At 43.1% G+C, this 24,909-nt stretch overlaps 1 protein-coding gene across 1 annotated transcript; it reads right to left on the bottom strand.

The window, feature by feature from the left end:
* Positions 1–355: 355 nt before the first annotated feature.
* LOC126416832 (dipeptidyl peptidase 1-like) lies at positions 356–24,331 on the bottom strand. Its single transcript, XM_050084751.1, has 6 exons — positions 24,225–24,331; positions 21,763–21,888; positions 16,475–16,661; positions 9,609–9,720; positions 3,342–3,496; positions 356–538 (listed from the first exon to the last, which is right to left on the bottom strand). The coding sequence occupies exons 1-6, from the start codon at positions 24,329–24,331 to the stop codon at positions 356–358; spliced, it is 870 nt and encodes a 289-aa protein (XP_049940708.1).
* Between the last annotated feature and the right edge of the window lie 578 nt (positions 24,332–24,909).

Raw genomic sequence — 24,909 nt, 5'->3', positions numbered from 1 at the left:
CTACAAATTTTGTCATGTGACCATCCTGCTGATCTGTACACACACGATAAGTAAAATTTCTACATTTTATCCTTTCTGGTGCTGCTGTTTAATAGATGGAAGTACAGATTATAGGTCGGACTTGTAAATGTTTTTCACCAGTTAGCGGTTACGAAAGTTAGACTAAGCAAGATTACTAATGGTGGAACCAAATTTATTTCAGTTTTAGATTTGACAGGTACACCAACACTTCATCAGGAGACAGCTTTCACGGTACGACAGTGTGAGGTACGGCGCAGTCGTCACCGTACGCCCCTGTAGGTATACAGCCCGCGCCGCACTGCTCCGCTAGCGCTAACTGATGTTCTGGGCACTTCTAGGGGATGGGCGTGGCCTCGACGGTGTTGCTCTCGATGCCGCACTCGTTGACGCCGCGCAGCATCAGGAAGTAGCCGCTGTTGCCCCACTCGGCGCCCCAGCTGTTCTTCACGATCCAGTACTTCTCGCCAGAAGCGTCGTCTACTCCGTAGCCCACAATCAGAACAGCGTGGCTGGTTGGCTGGAGAACAGGAGTTAGACGTTATACACCAGCCCTCTAAGAATTACTTATATATCAAAGATATTACTACCATATTCCAATTCCTGCAATCTTTATTATTCAATAGTGAGTGTTTCCGGTCCTGGAAGTAAAAAATAATTAAATTAATTTATGACTTCCAGTCACACACCTGATTAGCAGAAAGTTGGATTTGAATCGGACAGCAGCTGTTTCTAAACAGCGCAAGTAGATCCACCTAAAGTGTCACTGTATTGTAAACTATGGAGGAACAAAGCAACTCAGGCGTCAGAACGGCGACAACTTACTTGTTTCTTGAGTTTTTTGGTCCACGAACTGAACATTGTAGTTTTGTGTTTTTTTTTGCAAGTAAGTAATATTATATTTTTATATGGTACAACTGCTATTATTCTCTGTATTGTAGGCTCCACCAAAGTTATGCAGTAATAAAATAGGGAATGTAAACTACTACAGCAATTTCAGATTGTAGCGGACAAAACAGGCACTATAAAACTTAAATTTTTATTTTTTTTGCTTTAACAGACAAATATGGGGAAATCACGACTTAAATGGAAAATTAGGATATAACGTCCTGTCGACATCGAGATCTTCAGAGAAGGAGCACAAGCTAGGGATGTTGCAAAGAACAAGGAAACCGGCCACACCCTTTCACAGGAACAGTACTGGCATTCGTCTGGAGCGATTAAAGGAAGTCATGGAAAATTGAAATCTGGATGGCTGGACGCGGGTTTGAACCGTCTTCTTCCAGAATGCTAGCTCAGTGTGCTTACCATTGCGTCATTCTTCTGGGTATGACAGAAATGAAATTAAAAAATAAAATAAAAGAAAAAGCATGAAGCCATAGAAAACAACTAGTGAGATATATTCAGTTGTAAGAAGAACAGTAGGTGATAGAATGCTCGTGGGGAAAGAAACGTGCTTCCATGGAAACAGTTTTAGGAAGTAACTTGCTTTTCCGAGAACGTTTAGTGATGAATAAGGAACGGTGTTGTAAGGTCAATAAATTCTTTGATCAAGACTGGATTGAACACCAAATTTGTGAGCGTTCAGTCCATGTTAGCTGTACCTGCATAAATCTGGACAGGCGTTATAATACGTATTATAAACGTTTCAATACCGTTAAACTACTATCTGGATTTAGCCCTTTTCTGCTCAAAACTTAATAACTTTATAACGTATTTATGCTTGTTTGAATCAACTTCTGGTAACTTAGTACAAAAATGTATAACTTTTACTCATTATAGTTTAATGGTTATAATCATCTAATTAAAACTTATTTCCACCAAAATTACTTTTTGTGTATTACAATTTCATGTCCGATACAATACTCAAGTTTAAACAAAGAAAATCGACGGACGTATGTTCTTTTGACATTAAGTTTTATAAATTTACGAGGGTAATCCCAAAAGTAAGGTCTCCTATTATTTTATAAGTACAGTACTCTGTTTGTGTGGCAGTTGGTCACACTGTTATGAAGAGTGCTTCACGCGCTGAGGCGCTCAGCCTTTGGCTTGGCAGCCGTTGAGAATGGAGCTCCCATTGGATGTTACCGCCAAGTGCGAATTGCGCGCAGTTATTCTGTTTTTGAATGCAAAGGGCACAGCGCTGATTGAAATCCATCGCTAATTGACGGAAGTGTATGATGAGTCGTGCATGGATGTCAAAAATGTTCGTAAGTGGTGTAAAGAGTTTGCAGCTGGTCGGACCAAAATTCACGACGAACAAAGGAGCGGGAGATCGCATGGCGATGAGTTGGTATGACAGGGGCATACAAAAACTGCCACAAAAATGCATCGACAGAAATGCTGATTATGTCGAAAAATAGCTAAATGTTCAAGCTGTAAACTGATGTAAACCATTGTAGAAATAAACAGGTCTATGTACTTATAAAAAATAGGAGACCTTAATTTTGGTATTACCCTCGTATTACGTAGTGTATTATAGTACTGTTTAGTGTAAAGAATGTACCTATACAACCCTGAGGAAAAATTATAATTTCAACCATTCCGTACTTTTTGTCGACAAGCATTTATGTTAACGTTCATGAAGACAAGAGTGACAAACGATACAGATTAACGTTTTTTTGAGAGAAAGCACAAATAAGTTTACAACTGATGCCCACTCTGACCTGAAACTCATTCCTTGCCTGCAGTTTCCTCGCGCTGCATTTATTTACTGTCAGTTCCAGCTGGTGGACGAGTTAACTCGGGTTCCAAAGTCTGTTGTGAGCTACGTTTTTAATAACGTCATGTTTATGTGATTGGTACACCATCATCCGGTTTTGAACAGGTCTTGAGGAAAGTTAGTGGACCATCGAATAAAATGTATGGGGCTCCATTTAAAATAAGACGAACTGATGTTCATATCTTTGTAACGAACAAAGTTATAAGAAAGGCGCCTAGGCGAGATAAGTGATTCAGTTTGTATATAATGAGGTGACGCAGCGGGTAAGACGCTGGGCTCACATGGGGAGGAATAGAGTTCGCATCTGTCTCCATCGTGCGGATACTGGTTTCCCGTGATCTGAAATCGATTAAAGGTAATACCGTCACGGCTCCCGTGGAAAGGACATGGCCAATTTCCTTCACTTTCCTCGTCCTATCCCAGCGTATGCTTGATGTATGATGACCTTGCAGTCGACGGTACGACGACTCTTAATCTTGCTTCGTTATTGTAACATCATGGGCTTGACGCAGTGGATCAATGTAGGAAGACACGGCGCCTGTCAAAACAGAGAACTCACAGAGTGCAGCTGCGCAGTGTAGGCCTACAGCGGGCTACGTACCACGCGGGGGTTGAAGTCGACCCTGGTCTCGACGTGCTTGTACACGCCACCCGCGTACTGCCGGAAGTCGTCGTACACCATGAAGCCGGCCGCCACGGGCCCGTTCTGCACCAGCGCCTCCTGGATCAGCACCTCGTTGCCGCCGCCGTAGTAGCCTGTGAAGCACAATAAATCGTATACCACAACAACTCTCGAACCTGTTACCGTTAGCGGGCAGTGGCCTCTGTGTGTGCCAGGTCGATTGTTATTTGTTATTTGTAGTTCACAGTTGCTGTTTGAGTTTACACATTGTCATTATGTCATTTGGAGATAGCGAGTGGAGGTGCGGACGCCAGAAAATGAAGTGCCAAGTGGAGAAATCGGAACATTTCCGGCATATTCTTCTGTTGATTTCAATAGAGGGGTGACAACAGTGAATGCAGCGTTAAACATTTGCGCCGTGTATGGAGATAATGCCATTGGACAGAGCACGCCAAGAAAATGGTTTTCTCGTTTTGAGGAAGATCGTTTTGACATCATTATCAGTGACTCTCCACGTTCATGAAGACCTAAGCGGTTTGATGGAGATCATTTAAACACATTAATCCCACATCTGCGTACTCGAGAACTGAGAAAGGTGATGGACTGTATCAGTCCACCATCGTGAATTCTTGCATGCAATGGGGAAGGTTCAAGAATCGGCAGTGTGGGTACTGCATGCTCTAAGCCAAAACCACAAAAACGGGTGGGTGGTCATAGATGCATATCTGTTTGCTGGTCATCAATTGGATCGTGAATAACACCGACCGTACGTATCCCGCATCGTTGCTGGTGATGAGAAATGGCGTCTTTATGCTGACATAAGGAAACGAAAGGAATGGTTAAGCCCAAACAAAACAGCAGCTCCCCGTACAACGACCTGCGGGCGTCCACATAAGATAGTATTACGCATCTGGTGGAACAGCGACGGTGTGCTGTACTACGAATTGCTTGCTCGAGGAGTAACCATCACTGCTGACGTTTGTTGTCAAAAACTGAGACATCTTGCAGACGCAGTCCAAGAACAACGACCAGAAAGACTGCGTGAAATGACGCTACTCCACGATAACGCCCGCCCGAGTTCTGCTAGACAAACAAAAAACACTATACAGGAGTTGGGATAGGAAGTCATTCCGCACCCACCTTAGTCACCTTGTGTTGTGCTGTCAGATTTTCACACTTTCCGCTCTCTCTCGGACAACCTTAAACAAACGTCCTTTCCGGATGAAAATGCGGTCCGAACATGGCTCGACAAGTTCTTCGCCTCAAAACCACTTGGTTTCTATTTCTGCGGAATGGAAAAGTTGCCGCAGCATTGGTGGCAAAGTGTTGTGAAGGAGAACATTTTGTTTCCAACTAAAGTCTCTGTTATGCATATATGTTGTGTTTATTAAACCTATGGGAAAACGCTACGAACTTATGCACCAACCCAAAATATACATAATATATTCAACCTTTTGAATATAGGTAGACAACCTGGAAATTGTGGACAAAATCGGGAAAGTATAAGATTAGATATCATAGAAGAAATGGATATATTCGTGCATAATACAAAAAATGTAGATAATATTCTAAAGGAGATTCTTGTTTGGGGGTGACAGGGGGAGGGGGACATACCACCAGGCTTCAGAGTAGTTTGATGTGGTCTGCCGCGAATTTCTCTCCACTATTAAACTCTTCATGTCATAGTGGCACTCATATCCAACGTCCTCTTTTATTTTTCTGCCATATTCCAATGTCTGTCTTCGCCTGCAGTTTTTACCCCCTCCCCCCCCCCCCCCACAACACTCTCCGTTATCATTGAATTTATTCCTTGATATCTTCACTCATTTGCATTTACAAGACTACTCTACAATTTACACTCAAGTGTTCACCGACTTCAGATTATTCCTCCACCGTACCACTCGCGAACAGCGTGTGGGAGAACGCACTCTTCAATCTTTCCGTGCGAAGTCTGATTTTTCTTATTAAGATGATGTAGGTGAGAGCCAACCAAATATTATAGTATTCAGAGAGAAAATTTCTGATTGAAATTTCCTGTTTTAATGATAGCCATCCCGATTCGCATATCATATCCGTGGCACTCTCTCTCCAACTCCCTTCTTCGAACTTTTTCGACGTTCTCCGTCAGTCCTATCTGTTAAAGATCCCATAGCACACAGCAGTACTCGAGAGGAGGACAGATATGCGTAATGTAAGCAGACTCTTTATTAAACCTGTTGCATTTTCAATCTCCTATCATCCTGTCCCTTTCTCTTTTTTCCCCATATGTTTCTCTGCTCACCGATACTGCAAAGAACCCCTGATTTCTTACCTTATCTATTCACCTATTTTTCAACATGCTCCTGTAACATCACGTCTCAAAGACTTCGATTCTCTTCTTTTCCGGTTTTCTCATAGTGCATGCTTCACATCCATACGATTCTGTGCTCGAAAAGCATATACTTGGAAATTTATTTCTCAGATTATGCCCTGTTTTTGACAGTAGCATGCTTCTTTCGCCTAGGAAGCCCTCATTGCCTGTGCGAGTCTGCTTCTTACATCCTCGTTGCTTCATCCGCCTTGCACGTTTTGCTTCTAACGCAGCCGAATCAATTCACTTAATCTATTTCGTGGGCCCCAATTTTGATGTTAAGTTTCTCGCTAATCTATTTCCATTTTTTTCTCATTACTTTCGCCCTGTTTCAGTTTACTCTCGGTCCTGAGTATGTGCTCATGAGGATGCACATTCCGTTCCACGGCACCTGTAAATCTTCCTCAGTTTCATTAAGAATAGCAATATCATCAGTGGATCTTATCATCGATATCCTTTCACCATGAACTTTAATCGCAGTCCTGAACTCTTCTTTTGTGTCCATCAGTGCCTCTTCGAAGTACACGTGGAACAAGCGGAGCGAAATACAACATGCCTGTTTCACCTTGTTTCATTGAGGTATTTCGTTCTTGATATTCCATTATTATTTTTCCCTCTTTGTTCCTGTACATATTGCATATTATGCGTCTTTCCTCATGGTTTACACGTATTACCCTGATAATTTCCAACATTTTGCATAATTTTACATCATCGAATGGTTTTTATAGGTTAACAAACCCTATGAACGCATCTTGATTTTTCTTAAATCTTACTTCCGTCTTCAAGCGCAACGTCGAAACATCCTTTCTGTTGTCTTAAGCTTTCTTAAAGTTAAACTAATCTTCTAACGAATCCTGAATTTTGTTAATGAGATGATTGATTAAAAAAAACCTGTAATTCTTTAATATGCTTAAGGTAGTTCTAAAGCAGTACTTAGGACGCGCTAGTGTGAAACTAATGACTGCCTAACTGTTAGCATCTCAAAAAAAGGGAACGCGTTGTGCAGTGAAATACATCCAGTGCAAGTGTCAGCACTATAGCGTAACGTTAGTAGTACTGCTAAGACACCAGAAGGAAATACAATCCGAATAAAGCTCTGCAACAACGAAATCGTAAGTGAACAGATGGCATGTTAGTGTATCACACCAGTCTTGCACCATAGTAAGTGATGCATAACTATCTGAATGCATCACAAACAAGCTGTGTTTCGTAACTCAACAATCGAGAGATATCTTGCTTGCTGCTGAGTCTCACACAGCAAAATAATGAAAACAGGTACGACCGCCCCCCCCCCCCCGGCCCGTCCCACCATTCCCATATCCCAATACTCACGTGGGTATTAGGGGAAACGAACTGGCGGATGTGGCTGCCAAAGATGCATGTTCCCTCCCTCACGTTGTTGAATGTGCCGTCCCCCTCCATGCTGTTACCTCCCTTTTGCGTTTTCGTGTTATGCGTCAATGGGAAGAGGAGTGGCTGGCAGTCGGTGAAAATAAGCTGCGTCTGGTCAAGGCCACCACGCGGCCGTGGCGTACGTCCTACCAGTCATGCAAGCGGGATGAGGTTATCCTCACTGGCCTCCGCATCGGGCACAGTCCCTTAACGCACGGTTTTTTACTCCGGCGGGAGGACCCCCCAATCTGCAGTGCTTGTGGCGTCCAGATAACTGTCCGCCACATTTTACTTGACTGTCCTTTACTCTCTGACCAGAGGGCGGTGGTTTCCTTGCCACCGGATTTGCCCTCTATTTTGCAAGACGACGCAACGACTGTGGTTAAGGTCTTACGGTTTTGTGTCCTGTCCAATTTGTTGCCTCGGATTTTAGGGAGAGGATTTTAATGTGCTGCTGGGTGACTGGCTCACCCAGGCTTTAGGTAAGAGGTCCGCCAGTCACGATTACCCACTTGTTTCACTTCGATTTCTGTTCTCTTTTCCTTGTGTTTCCTTTCCTTTTTTAGTGCGTTTCTTCTCCTCTTGTTTTGCCTCTGTATGTGAGGATTTGTAACTGCGTCAGGTCTGTGTCTTTTAGCCGTTCTCCTTGTTCGCTGTCCGTCTTCGTCCCTTCACCGCATGTGTTCCTGTTTCTATGCGTTTGGGCGCTGATGACCACGCTGTTTAGCGCCCGAAAACCTCAAACCACACACACACACACACACACACACACACACACACACACACAACCCCGACTTTCGGGATATTTTAAGACAACGTTTAAAATGGGAATGCATGAAAATAAGCGACAGCATTCTGATGCCAACTACGATATGAACTATAGCTATGTGATTTTGTTAAGAACTATAGTCATGGGATTTTGTTAACGGTGTATAAATCGCTGAGTGAGAGTTGTATGTTTCATTTCCCTTAACAGCCAATTATAGCCATCAAGTTACAGACAATTTATAAGGGTAGTCAAATGAAAACCGAACGCTTTCAACGATGGGATCATGGAATGTTTCCATTCAAAGGTAATTACAATGTGAAACTTCCTGGCAGATTAAAACTGTGTGCCTGACCGAGACTCGAACTCGGAGCCTTTGCCTTTCGCGGGTAAGTGCTCTATCAGGTTCGCAGGAGAGCTTCTGTGAAGTTTGGAAAGTAGGAGACGAGGTACTGGCGGAATCAGAGCTGTGATGACGGGGCGTGGGTCGTTCTTGGGTAGTTCAGTTGGTGGAGCACTTGCCCGCGAAAGGCAAAGGTCCCGAGTTCGAGTCTCGGTCCGGCACACAGTTTTAATCTGCCAAGAAGTTTCATATCAACGCACACTCCGCTGTAGAGTGAAAATTTCATTCTAATTACAATGTGCGTTAAGACCTTTATCCCTCTGGGAAACAAGACAATCAGTTCCTGTTTCTTAGAACGCGGCCAGCCGGTGACGGATCCACAACCGGACCCACTCGTGCACTTTCTCGTTCGCCTGAAACCAATGTCCACACAGGTCTCCAAAGATGTGAAAATTCACAGAATGCCACGTGAGTAGCGCAGTGCATACACGACCTCAGTAAGACGGACAATGTGGCCGATACGAACAGCGCTGGTATCGCACGCTTCTTACGCATTGTGAGCTATGCTACCGTGCCTACGTCCAGTAGAGCGTTTGGCTATTCCCAGCCACATGAGACACGTTACTGGTCCATTCAATCTGTCGGTAGCAGCGCTCTGCTTCCAACACAGCACTCTTGACAACTTGAAGTCTGCTGGGGACACTTTCAACGAGGTACCTGAATGACTGTGGAAGAATAGCTGCCCATTCTTTCCCGAGAACAAAGACTAGAGAAGGTACTTTTGTTAGTCGTTCTAACTCATATCAAAGGTATCTCATTGGGTTCAGGTCGAGCTCTGGGCAGGCAAGTCCATTTCAGGAATATTATTGTCAACAAACCATTCTGTCACAGGAGCTGTTTTATGAGAGAGTAAACAAACAATCGTCTTCTCTGGCTGTCATTTAGCATTCAGTACGGAAATATGTGCCTTATGAGGTGCCACTCGACCATTGCACCCTATTCTTTTTACTGCCTATGTGCTGTTGCTGTGCTAGCTGAACCGCTGGTAGCACTTTGGAACACAGGAGTGATTCCTTCCACTGATTTCATGCAATTTCTTACAACCACCGACCACAGTACCCAATGGTTCCTGTCCGCCAGTACATGAGGTCTGCTTGGTCCTGGTTTAGCTGTAGTTGTTTCTTCGGGCTTCCACTTCACAATCACGTCATGAACAGTCGACCTGGGCAGATTTTGATGGGCTGAAATGTCCCGGTTGGATTACTTTGCCCAATAACGGATACTTTTGATCAGCTAATGTAATCAGGAGTGTGAATGCCGAAGCTCGTCAAAATGGAGAGCTCAAGACACGTTACAGAGTTGATAGTATCGTCGGCAGTCAGAATTGAGACTCACCGCCCACGTAGCTGTAGTCAGACACGAAGTACCGCTTGCAGGTCTGGTTGGTGGTGCACGCCCCGTCCACGCCCAGGTACGGGTTGCATTCCTCCTCCACGAAGCCGTAGTCCTGCACCAACAATACAACAATCATGTCGAGAACAAGCCTTCTTTTTATGTGATATGAAAGCAACCTATAGTAAATTGCGATATGATATGCTATAGAACGACTAGCTACTGAAGAATATTTCTGTATAACAGACACACATCATTTCTCTTTGTCGATGGCACAAGTGATATTGAGAAAGGCTGGCAACGTGATATGAGTAATGTAGCCGAAAGGGTAGTCAGCAACATCAACACGTGACTTTCAGAGAACAGAATAACATTTAACAGCAACAAAACAGAGTGCATTCTATTTATAGCACACTCTCCTTGTGTGGTGACGGAATGGGTCTGAGATGGAAGAGCGTCGGGCTGCAGATGCACTTTTAGTACTGTTAGTGGTAGAGAAAAAACATAAACGAATGTGTTCGCGTTGCATGCAAGCATCTCACTGTAGAGCTTGTGGTGGAAAATCCACAGCAGTACCGAAATTTTACGTGGATGACAGCAATGGAGATGGAAGAAGTACTGTTTATAATGGGACCCAAAATGGCAAGCCTAGATACTGTTGTACGTAAATCCAATAGTGTTAAAGACAGACCGTTTGTGCATGAAACGCCTTAGCTACTGTTATTCACTTTAGTATCTGGTATAGTAACAATAACGATGAAGTAATATTACACAAATTGCATCTTGACAACCATAGATGTTCAAAAGCCATATGAGGTGGATACCTGATAACTGAAGCATTTCCGGGCATACTTCTATTTAAACTTTATTTTTACTTATACTGACTTAAGGAAATATTCGTACATTCCATAAGGTGTGTTTTTCAACACTCGATATGATAATATAATCGATGCATACCACGTAAAACTATAGATGCATCTTTAATACCTGAAGTTAACTAGGAATTTTCCGAGTTCCAAAACAATTCCTTTTAAACATAACTTCACTTGTTTCTCTGTCTTAATTAATCTAAGTTATAAAACTACTTTGCCTGATTCCTTGAATTGTGGATATTCTGGTAAACTTCTTCTGTGGAAGAGTTGAAAATTTGTGCCATTTCAGGCAGCAAACTTTGCTTCTTATCTCAGTTCCTGGAGCCCAGTAACTACACATTCCATAACGCTGGACTTTCCTCTTACAAACTAGCTTCCCGGGTTCGATTCCCGGCGGGGTCAGGGATTTTCTCTGCCTCGTGATGGCTGGGTGTTGTGTGCTGTCCTTAGGTTAGTTAGGTTTAAGTAGTTCTAAGTTCTAGGGGACTGATGACCATAGATGTTAAGTCCCATAGTGCTCAGAGCCATTTGAACCATTTGAACAAACTAGCTAAATGCGCAAATTCGTCCTGAGTCCACTTCCTGGCAGCCTTCTTCAGTGGTTCTTTTTTTTTTGCCGAAACATCGCTGGCATTCACTATCAGTGCGTATCCATCGCGACAGTAGTCTCAACATTTCCGATAACGTCAGGAAATGTTTAGAAGAGAATGTGTTGCGTCGTTGATGTGGCGTAGTGTACGGTGCGCTGGATTACTAGTCTTCTTTTTCATGTTAACATCGGATAGAGTCTCTCCAGTCCCAATACTTTCTACTTTCATTTGTTAATTCTATACAATATCTGCAAGTCGTTTATATATGTTATTGCTGCGTTGAAAAGTCTAGAAATTTCGAAACTAGCTAACTGCTCGTGCTGTTCCTTTATCTGGTAAAACGGACGATTTCTTACCATGGCCACATATTACGGCTCAAAACAAGCCATTTTATGGGTAGTTTTATTTAATGTGTGCATGAGTAGGGCAAAATATATTAGCAAGATGTGGTCGCCGGCCGAAGTGGCCGTGCGGTTAAAGGCGCTGCAGTCTGGAACCGCAAGACCGCTACGGTCGCAGGTTCGAATCCTGCCTCGGGCATGGATGTTTGTGATGTCCTTAGGTTAGTTAGGTTTAACTAGTTCTAAGTTCTAGGGGACTAATGACCTCAGCAGTTGAGTCCCATAGTGCTCAGAGCCATTTGAACCATTTGAACCAAGATGTGGTCGCGTACAACCTGCGAAATACAGCGTTAAACTGGGACACAGTATGGCGGCACACTACTCATTGGCTGCTGTCAGCCCTCCCGACAATGCCGGTATAGTTTTCCTTGACTGAGAGCTATGGCGAGCAGGTCTCTGCAGATGGAGATTGCCGTCTACTCGCAGTGCGCGACTATCTGAGATCTTTCCCCACACTCGGACACTGCTACCTGGCTGACTGTCGGCACTGTTTACACGACACGTATTACTGGCAAAAGCTCTCTGACAGTGAAAAACCCTCACGTCTATACTTCACTTTGGTGGTGTCCCGCCGACAGCTCTGCAACTTACAGTTTGTAGGGTCTCTGCAGCCATCGCTTACTCTTGGCCATCCAGCAACTGATCACCACGCCGTCCACAACTGTTCCCTGTGGCTCCCTTTCTGACGAGCCCAACACTCCCATGCCGCTGTCCACCTCCGAGCACAGCCTGAGCTGCCAACCTCGGTCGCCACTTCGAGATCTTCACACCCCGCGCTGAATGTTGACGTCACTCACCGGCGATCCGAACGCGCACACGGTGCTGTGTCCCGGAACATGTCCCGCGTTCCAAGCGGAGCGGTTGACTGCTTCACCCTCGTCTCACGCTGTTCCACCGCGGATAGTAGTGGCGCCAGGAGCGCCTAAACGCCGCTGACTGTGCCTCTGTCCCAGCGCAATCACGATAACGGCACTAACGTGAGCGGCTGTATGGGGCAGGAGACTAGACGTGTCGCGAATTACAAATCATGGTACACAGTACTGACTCATCCATCATTCGTTCAGACCATGAGGTGGAGAGAGATATGCTCTTGGACCAGACTTCCTTAAAGGTTCTACAGGAAGGTGTGCAGTATTCCGCAGGTCCCACTTGCAGCAGGCTGTCAGCAACACTGAGAAAACGAATGATATATCCCAGCACTTACACCGTTGTTCGACAGCTGGCGTTCTCGTATCATATTCAAAAGACTCGTCAATCTTTGAACCTCGATTTGTCGACAACAGTTGAGAAATGTATCGCTATGGAGTAGCATTTGTTACATTTGAAATGGTGAGCAATTGGGTTAATGCTTCCCTTGTCACAGTTTGAGCCAGTGGTATGGATGTAGCAGATGAAGAAAATTATTACAAAAGTCTTCAGTTAACCGCTTCTGGGTATGTGATGGCATCGTCATATTGTTTTACAGACCAGCGTTTCGACCACGCTTGCAAATGCTCTTCTCAGTGTGGTGTATTCACTTGGTCGTGTACTAGCAAGGCAGCCACTTACCGTGAAGAGGAGGGTACGGGCAGGTGGTTGAAATTATTCCGAAGCAGTCTGCCGACATGAATCACGATGGTGGATATAGGCTCCCAACATCCCTCCTCTTGCACGTTTCCCTCTACAGCCTCATGAATCTGATAGTCGAATGGTGCGACACGTGGAAACGTCAAGTAAATTCGCAGGACAGCCAAGCCACAGCCACGCGGGGTAGCCGTGCGGTCTCAGGCGTCTTGTCACGGTTCGCGCGGCTCCCCCGTCGGAGGTTTGACTCCTCCCTCGAGCATTGGTGTCTGTGTTGTCCTTAGCGTAAGTTAGTTTAAGTTAGATGAAGTAGTGCGTAAGCCTAGGGGCGATGACCTCAGTAGTCTGGTTCCATAGTACTTAACATAAATTTCCAAATTTCCCAGACACTACACGTCGCCGTACTGCTCACCATTTCTGTCGTCTAAATTTCCACCTGTTTATCTACAGCCAGCCCATCCTTCTCAGTAAAACAGTAATGTATTCAGGTCTAGCCCTAGGCAGCAAACTAACAAGGAAGGCGCACCTCTCAATCCGGCACTAGGCATAAAATCGACTAAAATTTCTAACAGGTCGCACCTGGTGTCTACATCCTTCTCCCATTATCCTCATCTATAAATCCCTCATCCACGTCATCCAAACATATTCCAATACTGCCTAGTCTCAGAGTCCCTTAAATTCTACAAGTCCCTCGCAATCCTGTGAAAATATGCACTCTGCCTCGCTTCCTGCAGCCGCCTATCTTTCCAATACACATTCTGTACCAACTCATGCACTTGCCACACGTTCATCTCTTCTTGGAGCACCTCCACACCAAATGAATTAACCACAATTTTCAGCTCCTCACCCAGTACAATATTAACAAATAATAAATTGTGGTGTGATGCTGATAGCCCTCCATGTGCTTTCCCTTATCCATTCCATCCCGTCGGAACTTCAACCAGCTTCCACTATCCTACAATTAAATCCGTCCTGAGATATACTCTTCCGTCCAGCCCTTTTCATAATGCTCCATCCCACATGATCCATCTACTTTCCCCCCACCCTTTCATTCCCCTCAGTGGCACTTGTCTCTACCTGTGGTCCCAATATGCTCCATAATCATACTCATTGCTGCACTTCCTTCAACAAAATGATCATTTTCATGCACCACCAGCACCATTATATTCGAATAGCATTACACCGTCATCAGTTGTTTATAGTGAAACTGAAATGTGAAATCATCAAAAAGTTTTAAAAGTGACAAAAATTGTCAAGCATAGTGTATTTTATCAACATAATTTCCTTCACACGCACAATATATATACTATGCTCGACAATTTTTATCACTTTTAAAACTTATATATATATATATATATATATATATATATATAAAAGTTTTTTTTGCATCACCTCGGTTCCGAGAGTTCCGTAACCTGTACAGAAAATTGGAATAGAGATCAACATAAACATAATTTCCGCCCTTTCTATTGCTCATGAAAACCACACATTGCATGTTGTATCACCATACAGTCAGACTTTCAGAGGTGGTGGTTCAGACTGCTGTGCACACCGGAACCTCTAATATCCAGTAGCACGTCCTCTTGAATTTCTGCATGCCTGTATTTGTCGCGCCATACTATCTGCAAGTTCATCAAGGAACGATTGGTCTAGAGTGTCTCACTCCTCAACAGAGATTCGGCGAAGATCCCTCAGAGTGGTTGGTGGGTCACGTCGTCGAGAAACAGTCCTTTTCAATGTATCCCAGACATGTTCGATTGGATTTATGTCTAGAGAACACGCTCGGCACTCTAGTCGAGCGATGTCATTGTCCTGAAGGAAGTCATTCACAAGATGTGCACGATGTGGCCGCGAATTGTCGTCCATGAAGACGAATGTCTCGCCAATATGCTGCTGATATGGTTGCACTCTCGATAAGAGGATGGCATTCATGTATCGTTCAGCCGTTATGACGCCTTCCATGACCACCAGCGGCGTACGTCGGCCCCTCCTTATGCCATCCCAAAGCAATAGGTAACCTCCGCCTTGCTGCACTCGCTGTACAGTGTGTTCAAGGCGTTGAGCCTGACTGGGTTGCCTCCAAACACGTCTACGACAATTGGTTGTAGGCATATGCGACACTCATCGGTGAAGAGAACATGATGACAATCCTGAACGGTCCATTCAGCATGTTGTTGCGCCCATCTATACCGCGTTGCGTGGTGTCGTGGTTGCAAAGATGGACCTCGACATGGACGTCGGGAGTGAAGTTGCGTATCATGCAGCCTATTGCCCACAGTTTGAGTCGTAACACGACGTCCTGTTGCTGCACGAAAAGCATTATTGAACATGGTAGCGTTGCTGTCAGGGTTCCTCCGAGCCATAATCCGTAGGTAGCGGTCATCCACTGCAGTAGTAGTCCTTGGGCGGCATGAGAGAGATATGTCATCGATAGTTCCTGTCTTTCTGTATCTTCTCTATGTCCGAACAACATCGATTTGGTTTACTCCGAGATGCCAACACATCCCTAATTGAGAGCCCTTCCTGGCACAAAGTACCCATGCGGACGCGATCGAATCGCGGTATTAACCGTCTAAGCAGGGTTGAACTCGAGCCGTGTACCTCGTTCCTGGTGGAATGACTGGAACTGATCGGCTGTCGGACCACCTCCGTCTAATAGGCGCTGCTCATGCATGATTGTTTACATCTTTGGGCTGGTTTAGTGACATCTCTAAACAGTCAAAGGGACTGTGTCTGTTATACAATATCCACAGTCAACGTCTATATACACACATTTTGTTAAATGGGTATGGCCTTGGTTTTCTAGATGGTAGAGCGTGGTTTAATCCTGGGTGCAGGTGGGATTTCTCTTCGTTTCACTCCCTCTATGATGGACCCATGTCCATGGATACTGTTATCAAATGTTTCCTAGAGGTAACAGCCGGCTAGGGCCCGCCATCCGTCCCTCACTTGTGCCGCGACAAAGAGAGGCTGCACTCTACTTGCACTAAGATCAGTAGACCGGTCACTGGCTTGTGTCACAGGCTTTTCCATCTTTGCAGTATTTATTAAATGCATAAAACCTGTGGCTGAAGAGTGATTTTATCCTCTGGGGAACTGAATTCGCGACAAAGAAAACTATCACAACCAGGAAAAGTTTTCCTGAAGTTGACAATGGCCACGCAGGCCTGTGCTCGTTTATTACAATAATGTATTTCCTTGTAACTTTTATCCTCGTCAGCAGACTATTGTCAAAATTATACTTTTCTGATTTTTTGGTTACACCACCAGTGTTCCTGGTAATAAATTCATAGATTTGCTCTTTCCCACAGTTCATGAAGGTCTGTAACGGCTTTGCGGAAACAAACAGTAGACGAAACGAAATGTGTGTTTCACATGTGAGGCCACTACTTGTTCAAAGGTAAGAATGCAGTGTTGAGTGGCGTTGCCAGGTCGCACAGTACCTTTCCGTAGCGGCCTCCAGCGAGGTATGCGAAGCCCCCGGAGCAGCCCTGGTCGAGCACGCTGCAGCCCATCAGGTCCTGCACCGACAGCACCGGCTGCAGCGTGTTGTTGGTCTTGATGCGCAGCCGAGATTCCAGCATGGCGGCTGACGCGAACGCGAAGCAGCTCCCGCAATTCGCCTGGTCCCTAGACACACGGTACACCCGCTGTACAAAGTGCGTTACTTAGCTTTAATACGTTAATAGGCTGAGACCACTGTTACAACTGAAAATCTTCGTGTATCAAGCGCCAGCACCTTGCTATCAACACGTGAAATGACGGTCTGTACTTGCCATCGTCCCTTTACAAGACAAGAACAAAAAAGTATTCAAAATATTATTAAATTATCATGTAGAGGAATGAAAGGTTATTGCGTGATAGTGGGAATGCTATGCGTGTTCTGGACCACTTTTCGTGAATCATCGTTCTTATAATTGATGTCATCGTTATTACGATTAATGTATCATCATTATCAATGACATCATCAGTGGCATCATCATCCTTATCAGCAGGAAGCTACGCCCCCTTCCCTTCCCATATCTCTAGCCAGCTAGAGTGCAATATTGAAACGAAACAACCAATGAAACATGCAAGATGGTACATTACCAAGTACCACTGAGTTATGTACCAGCCTCACAGTTATACGTTGTGAACCGAATTAATATTAATGGCGTTATTGCGCGATTCAGTTGACTAAATCCACACATGTTGGAGATTCAGAAGTCCCACGCAAGCCCAGAAGCACGTAAACGCATGTGGATAACGGCATACCAATTTAGTTGTCCATAAAATACTCACGTGGCATCCGAGCCTACTCTTCCCATTTTATGTTATAAGATTTTGTGGTGTGGGTCCCTTGGCTCCAACCTGTTGCTAGCAGATGCGGCTCTGGTTTGTAACGCCTCATATGCGATCAAATTTGTCTGACAGATTCGCTCTTTGCTATCTAAGGTTTGTCAAACAAGTCCATTTACACGCCAACAGAGTTTGTCAGTTAAACCTCACTTTTGAAGCAAACGCTGTTCGTGTCGTGAAGCACTTTAATACTAGTTGCAATGGCTGCCAATGCAGACAAAGCATTTTCTGCGTTGATTTTAGCACTGTGTGTAGAGAAGAAAAAGAGGCTAGTAAAGGAAATGGTTGAAAGAGAAATACACCCACGGAAATCTGTTGAAAGAAATGTTACACTCAGAACCTGATGATTGCATAAACTTTCTCCAAACGGACAATCCGACTTTTAATAACCCAGTTACTTCGCCTTTACATTGAAAACGAAGATACAAGTATGTGAATGATTATTCTCTCCCACTCGATCCTCTAATCAAAGTTCATGAAAATACCTACCATGGGAACATATACATTGTCGTGGAAGAACCGGAGGGTGACAAGTACCACTTTCGTTCTTGCCAGCGCTGTTTTGTGTTTAGCCCCGATTTGTTTCCATTCTTGTGGAAAGTGAAAATATATTAAGATGAATTGTAGTAAAACTCATTTTCATTAAACACACAAGGCGAAACATGAACACAAACAACGTCCACCATTTTATCAAAATTATCGATAGTTAAAATTTCTCGCAGACGTGTCAAACACGCTGCATATCAAACAAGCAAAACAGTGTCGTATAGCGTCAAATATTTGACAAACATAGTAAAATTTGACAGATTATTTGATCGTGTAGGGGCCTGTAGGTGTGAGAATACTGAGTCTGCGGACAGCCTGGCACTTGGGACACAGTAAGCTGACTGTGTACAAGGCGTCCGCTCCTTTTTGCACTGTGTGAGGCGCTTACTCCCGGCTTGTGTTAAGGCTGCTTTAAACGACTAACTTTGTTTGTCAAATTCGCTGTTCGCTGGCCACAGCTTTGTCAAACAAGGGGTACCAATATAGTTTGTCAAATTTAACATCACTTTTGAAACAGCTGTCATAAAGTATTTTGACAGTGGTCGGAATGGCTGTTGCATTGATTTTGGCACTGTGAGTGAAAAAGAAAAAGGAGACAAGACGCTGGTCCAGAAAATGATTGAAACGGAGAGATAAATGTGCCCAGGATAATCTAGGTTCCTTAAGATACCATAACATGGGAAAATACACATCGTCTGTGGAGGAACCAGAGAGCTTCGATTTTTATTTTATTGAATTTGCACTTGTATGGTGAACGTAGAATATTGATTTTTTTCGCAAAGTATTCCTGTATAATACGTGGCTGAGGAAGACACAACACTGCAACCATTTCGGTAACAGCCAGTGCTCTTTTGTTTATAGCCACATACTCTTTTGATCGTAGTTTCTACAATTGGGGCAACATACGATATAATAAGAAGAACTCTTTCTCGCTAAACATGTACGGCGAAATATCAACACAAACAGCGTCCGCCGTCAAGTCAGCTGTCAATCAAAACACGTCGAACACGCTCTATGTTTGACAGAAACTCTAAATTCAGATATGTACGACAAATACTCAGACCAGCAATTTATGTAGTACATGAAATGAAATGATCGTGTGGCATTGTTGGGCCGGAAGCCCCATCCGGGAAGTTCGGCCGCCGAGTGCAAGTCTTATTTCAGTTGACGCCACATTGGGCGAATTTCCTGCTGGTGATGAGGATGAAATGATGATGAGGACAACACAACACCCAGTTCAAGAGCGGAGAAAATCTCCAACCCGGCCGAGAATCGAATCCGGGCCCACTGCATGGGAGGCGAGCACGTTACTACTCAGCTAAGCAGGCGGACTATATAGTACATGGATAAGAGTCATTAAAGTGTAGAATTCTCCAAAGCCGCATACTGCCAACTTCAATAACTAGTGAAGTTCAACACATTGTTTGATCATTTATAGGAGCCTTAAATGTGACCATCTGAGGTGGGATCCTCACCCTCCTCCCTCCCCACCTGAGCAGCTGGCGAGATGAGCCCGCCTCATCATTCCTGTCCTTGACTCAGTTCCCGTTAGGTCATTGATGGATTACTCTGTTGGTGACTACCGTTTTAAAGACAGTTCTTTTTCTGTGCATTCCTAAAAATGTATTTGTGTGCATGTTCCCACGTACTGTTTTGTCTACATTTAATAGACCCTTTTCCCATGACTATATGCCATTGTTAATCTAGATTACACAGTTCTGTCCATCCCAACGATCTTTGCTCTCGCTACCAAAGGCGATAATAAATTCCGTTCTTCTTATAAATTATTCTGCTTTACGTCGCGGTCACTGACAGCCATTGTCATCAGTGCTACAGGATACGCCCCTCTGAAGCAGATAACGCCATTTTGTAAAGACAAATTACTCGCGTCGCTTGTAAATTAATTTCATACACATAAAAGGCTATTAATTCTGAGTAAACGCACTAAAATCAGTTGTGTGCAACAAATAGTCATAAGAATAATGTGTGCAGCACATGAACAGCAGTCGTTAGAGAGCAGAATGCTCCAAATTTTTGGATGTACGAAATAATGAAAACTTGAATTGGAAGAAATATATTAGTGAGCTGTTCAAATAATTTAGTTCAGATACTTTTGTTCTTCTTATAATTGCTAGTCTTGGAAACGGACAGGGCAAAGTCCTAACATATTTTGTATATTTGCACCCAACAGAGAATTACGGAATAATTTTCTGACGCAACTCATTACTTAAAATGAATGTACTGCTTGGACAAAACCGAGCAGTAAGAAAGACATGTAGCGGACACCCGCAATCATCTTGTAGGTACTGCTCTGACATTTCAAATGCATCTTCAGAGTGAAATTCATCATAAATGATCCATCGCAATTTGGGAAAAATAATGATGTCCATACCTACAACACTAGAACAAAAGTTAAGCAGGATTACTAATTTTAAAGTTGTCAGTTGTTCAGAAAGGAGTTCAGTATGTATCAACAAAAAATGTTAATCATTCCTCCAAAAACACGAAATGTGTGGTAGATAATAAAGGAAGTTTCCAATACAACCTAAACTCATTTCTTCTGTAGAATTCCTTCTATTCCACAGACGGATTTTTATTTAAAAACTGGTAGTCTATAAAAAACAAGTACTTTTATATGTAGTTACAATGTTATATACAGGCCAGTGTGCCATTTAGGAAATTGATCATGGCTAATATGTAGACATCCACTGAAACTAATCACGTATTAATTACTTGAAAACTTACTCTTTCTACAAGATTTCGATAAAACGTCATTAAAATAATCTGTGGAACATGTAAGTAAGTAATACCTCCCAGAAGCTGCTCTCTTTTGTTTCCTCACAAAACCTTACTCTGAGAAGAAGCGCCAAAGTTGCGAATACCACATCTTGAAGTCCCTTCGACGGAACATGAAAAGAACAATCAAGTCGAATGAAAAAAACGTTCATTGTCGTTTCCAACGACAGGGATGTGGTTCACAAGGAATTCACGACGGAAAAACAGTTATTCAGCTATTATAAACTATGTGCATATGCCTTAGAGACGAAGAATAGAATCAGCTACATCATCTTTCGCGTCTGGGAGTCCTTGGACAACCACAACTTGGCATTGCTATGCGAAACCTCCTACAGTCAAAATGTGGTTCCGGCAGACCTTCTTCATCTCGAGAATCAAGTCCCGCGTGGGAGAACATCGTTTTGGAAGCATCGAAACTATCTAAAACGACGTGACAGATAAACGGTCTAATCGCTGTCCCTGTCAACGTCTTCCAGAATATATTTATGGCAGAGCTGCTGAAAAAAAAAAATACATACGTAGATACCATGGGGGTTTATACGAAGAATTTAAACGTTTGTAACAATATTGTGAATGGAAATATGTTTACTGATGTAACTGGATCACTGTCCGCCTCCGTAGCTGAGAGATCTGACAACCATCTGTCTGAATTCATTTCCTGGTACTGTTAGAAGGGTTTCGTTAGTGGGATAACTGGACGCACTCATCCTCGTGATGTCAACTGAGCAGCTGCTTGAGTGAGAAGCAGAAGGTCTGGCAAGCCGACAACGGTAAAACTGCATGGAGAGCGGTATGCTGACCGCACACCTTTCACATCACATCCGAGTGAGCCAATGTCAGAGGATGACACGGCTGCCGGTCGACATCGAGTGACGCGTGAGGACCGAAGCGCAGAGCTGGTGCTCACGCAAGTGCAGTACTTCCTCGACACATCTTGAACTTCGGGATACTGTAACTAAACGATTTTAGACGGTGACAATGGCATTTATTATGGGATTTAGGTATCATGCGTGCGATAGTGTAGAGTGCTGCTACTTGCAACTTAAGTTACCTCACAGGAGACACGTAGTTGACGCCGTCGACGTTCCTCCAGTCCCACTGCTTGGGCAGGTACGAGGCTCTCTGCTTCAGTTCCATCGTCAGTGGAGCGGCTTGTGGCCACTCCGTCACTATCGATCTGCAAGCAAGAAAGCCATCATTCATTAAACTGTGGAAACACAAAGAAAAATATAGCGGTAATACGGAAAAATGTAACACAACTGACACTGAAGCTACGTTTGTTGTAATTATAGTTGTGTTCCACAAAACCACACTCCAGTTCACTTACTTTGGCTGCACTTGACGATATGGGTAAGGTGAAAAGAAAGGTGGCGTTGATACCAACCAATCTTTTTGTTTCCTCTATATAGTAAACCAAGTGTCATTCCTTTACTAATTTTTTGTTTAACTTCTCACTCATCCCTTGGTACTGAATTGTGATCAGACAAAATTTTATACGTAACATCATCCAAAAACTATCATTTGCACTGAAAATAGTTTTCAGCTGAAGGAATAAAATAAAAACAAAATTGTAGACTAGAAAATAAATATTGTAAAATCATAGAAGAAGTAAAAAGAAAGAGAGACATAGTAGAAGAAACCTTCACCAATACAATTTTAGTGTGATACTTTCCACTCTTCGACCATTGTTAAATACATTTTCTCAAACAAACTTATTTCATATATGGATGTTATTGTGTGAAACCGTAATTTGGCGGTGTAATGAAAATTTCCTCTTTCACGTACAAGTAACGGAATGGTCCCATCCCGTGCTGACGCTGCTTACGTAGCTAACATAAATACTGACGATAAAGGGGGCGAAGCTGTTGCAGGTAGACTATGAATGTTGCAGAAGATGAGAGGACAAAAGGCATCTACAAACATATGGCACATGGAGGTCTGGATAGATAGGTGCGAGAATATGGGACATAGATTAAGTTAAAACGAATTGTTATGAACAGGCACTGTGGGTTTCGGAGTATAATGTTAGTCGGACAGTGTAGATGGGTAAAACGCTGTTTGTAGTAAGTTTCTAGATGATTGTAAGAATTTGGCTGGCAGAATAGATACTGAAATATACTTAGAATTGTATAAGAGGCGTATGAGAGGAAAAAGAAAACGTTCTCAACAGTACAGAAAAGGAAAAACGTTAAGAATGTTTGCAAAGATTATCTCAGCACCTTTCTAGAACTTTGTAGCGAATGTGTATGAAACATCCACTGCGCCTTCATCAGTATTACCTTTAGCAGGCATTATTCCCACAAATACAACCACTGAGAACATTCGTTGTTCCTGCAGCTGGCTACGATAATGCCGCATACTATAGTTCATAACGATTGAGAAGCCTCAAATTAATTTATACTCCAGTGGGATAGCGAAATCGTGAAAGGAAAGATGTATCTAAACTTGAAATAGACTTATTTTCAGTCTGTCGTTTGCTGAACTTTTAGCTTACAACTGAAGAGTTTTGGACAGTGTCATCCTTCTTCAGATCACCTCTCAATGTTGAAGAGTAACCAATCTTAGTTCCACTGTCATTGAAATTGATAGTTTCTTAAGAATGGCTACTCTGTAACAAGTGATCTGAAGATGGAAGACACTGTCCGAAACCGATCAGTTTGAAACATAAAAACAGCGACTGACCAATTGAAAATGTCTTTTTCTTATAAAAATAAGTATCGCGAATGACTCCCTGCCGAGAAGTATGTCCAGTCGTGATATATAATCTTCGTTTAATGAGGACTGCAAAATTTAGAATAATACGTGACCATCACTTTCTAACCACAAAAATGAAAATAAAACGTGTCTACTTAGTACCCTATACTTTCAAACACTATCTCTTGTTAAATGATGCCGTTCAAACCATAGTGCGGGAAAGATGTGATTTAGGCGGTAGATGGTTCTGTGATGTGTTGCAGATGGTTTTACTATCGATTTCAGCCCACCCATTCACTTTCAGAACCAATTTGTTTATTTCAACATTTTTGTGACCCAGTATTGTCCATCTTTCCACATTTTCGTGATGACTGTACTGTGGAGACTTCAGTTTTCCAAGACGAAAACAGCTCCTCATTTACAGATTGTACGCGTACCATCCTAGTTTGGCGAACATTCAGGCAACAAATCGATCCTAGCCCGTTAAATAATCAAACAGTAATCGTATAGAAAATGGCAGGTGGTATATGTAACAGCGGGTGAAAAGCAGGAATCAACAGTTTTCTTGCTCTGAGGGATCTAGTCAACGATAGGTTGAATATGGTATATCTGAAGAAACTTTAGAAGTCTCTTCTACACCATATCATGGCTAGTAGTGGTGTTATACGGTGTTAGCTTGATGTCCGATGCTCTTCTTGTGGTAACAATAACGACTAAGATCTAAGTGTGTTCCAATGTCTAACTTTCATACTTGAGAACTGTTTAACAAATCCGCCCATTAGAAAAGAGTGATGTTATTAAACAAGACGATCGTCTTACCTCTTTCCACCAGCCATACTCAAGAGTTCGTCGTATGTTTTCCCCTCAAACTGCTTATACGCCTTTGCTCTCCACAGTTTCTGCTTCTGATTTATTTCAGTGACCATCGCCTCCTGCACATCGGCGGTGAATGTCTCCGTAAGCTGCAAGAGAGTGTTAATGTAAAAAAAAAAAAAAAAACTTTCAAATGTATTGTTTTATGTCGATAACCAGTTAAATTGAAGATAGTTGCTACATTGTGGGGGAAAGACCCACGAGGTCTCATTGCCGAAACCTCAAACATAAAAGCTCAGATACTGAAAATTTAAAGAGAAAACGTGAATTATCATTGATCTTCATTGAGACTGGGACCACAGATGCTATGAATTGTCTAAGTGATTTTGTTCCGGCTATCATTATTCATTTATTGGTTGTTCGACTGCACAACCACTGCACAACCTCTGTGGTATCGATGACTGTTTTGTAAAATACTTGATTATGGTCTAAGACCAGAAATACACAATCGTACAACCAATAAAGTAAATATGGCCAGCTGCAAACTATATTTGTTCGATTTTCATTATTCAAGTACTCCATGTTCTGCTTGTATCCCACCGTCCTCGATGTGTTATCAGAGCTATAACGAATAGTAGTCCATTAAACCCATAACATATCTATCGTGTCTGTATTGTCGCTGTGAAGAGTG

The sequence above is a fragment of the Schistocerca serialis genome, chromosome 1, assembly GCF_023864345.2.
Source record: "Schistocerca serialis cubense isolate TAMUIC-IGC-003099 chromosome 1, iqSchSeri2.2, whole genome shotgun sequence".
NCBI lineage: Eukaryota > Metazoa > Arthropoda > Insecta > Orthoptera > Acrididae > Schistocerca > Schistocerca serialis.
Note: the sequence above shows the minus strand (reverse complement) of the source record. Positions and strands in the feature narration are given on the sequence as shown.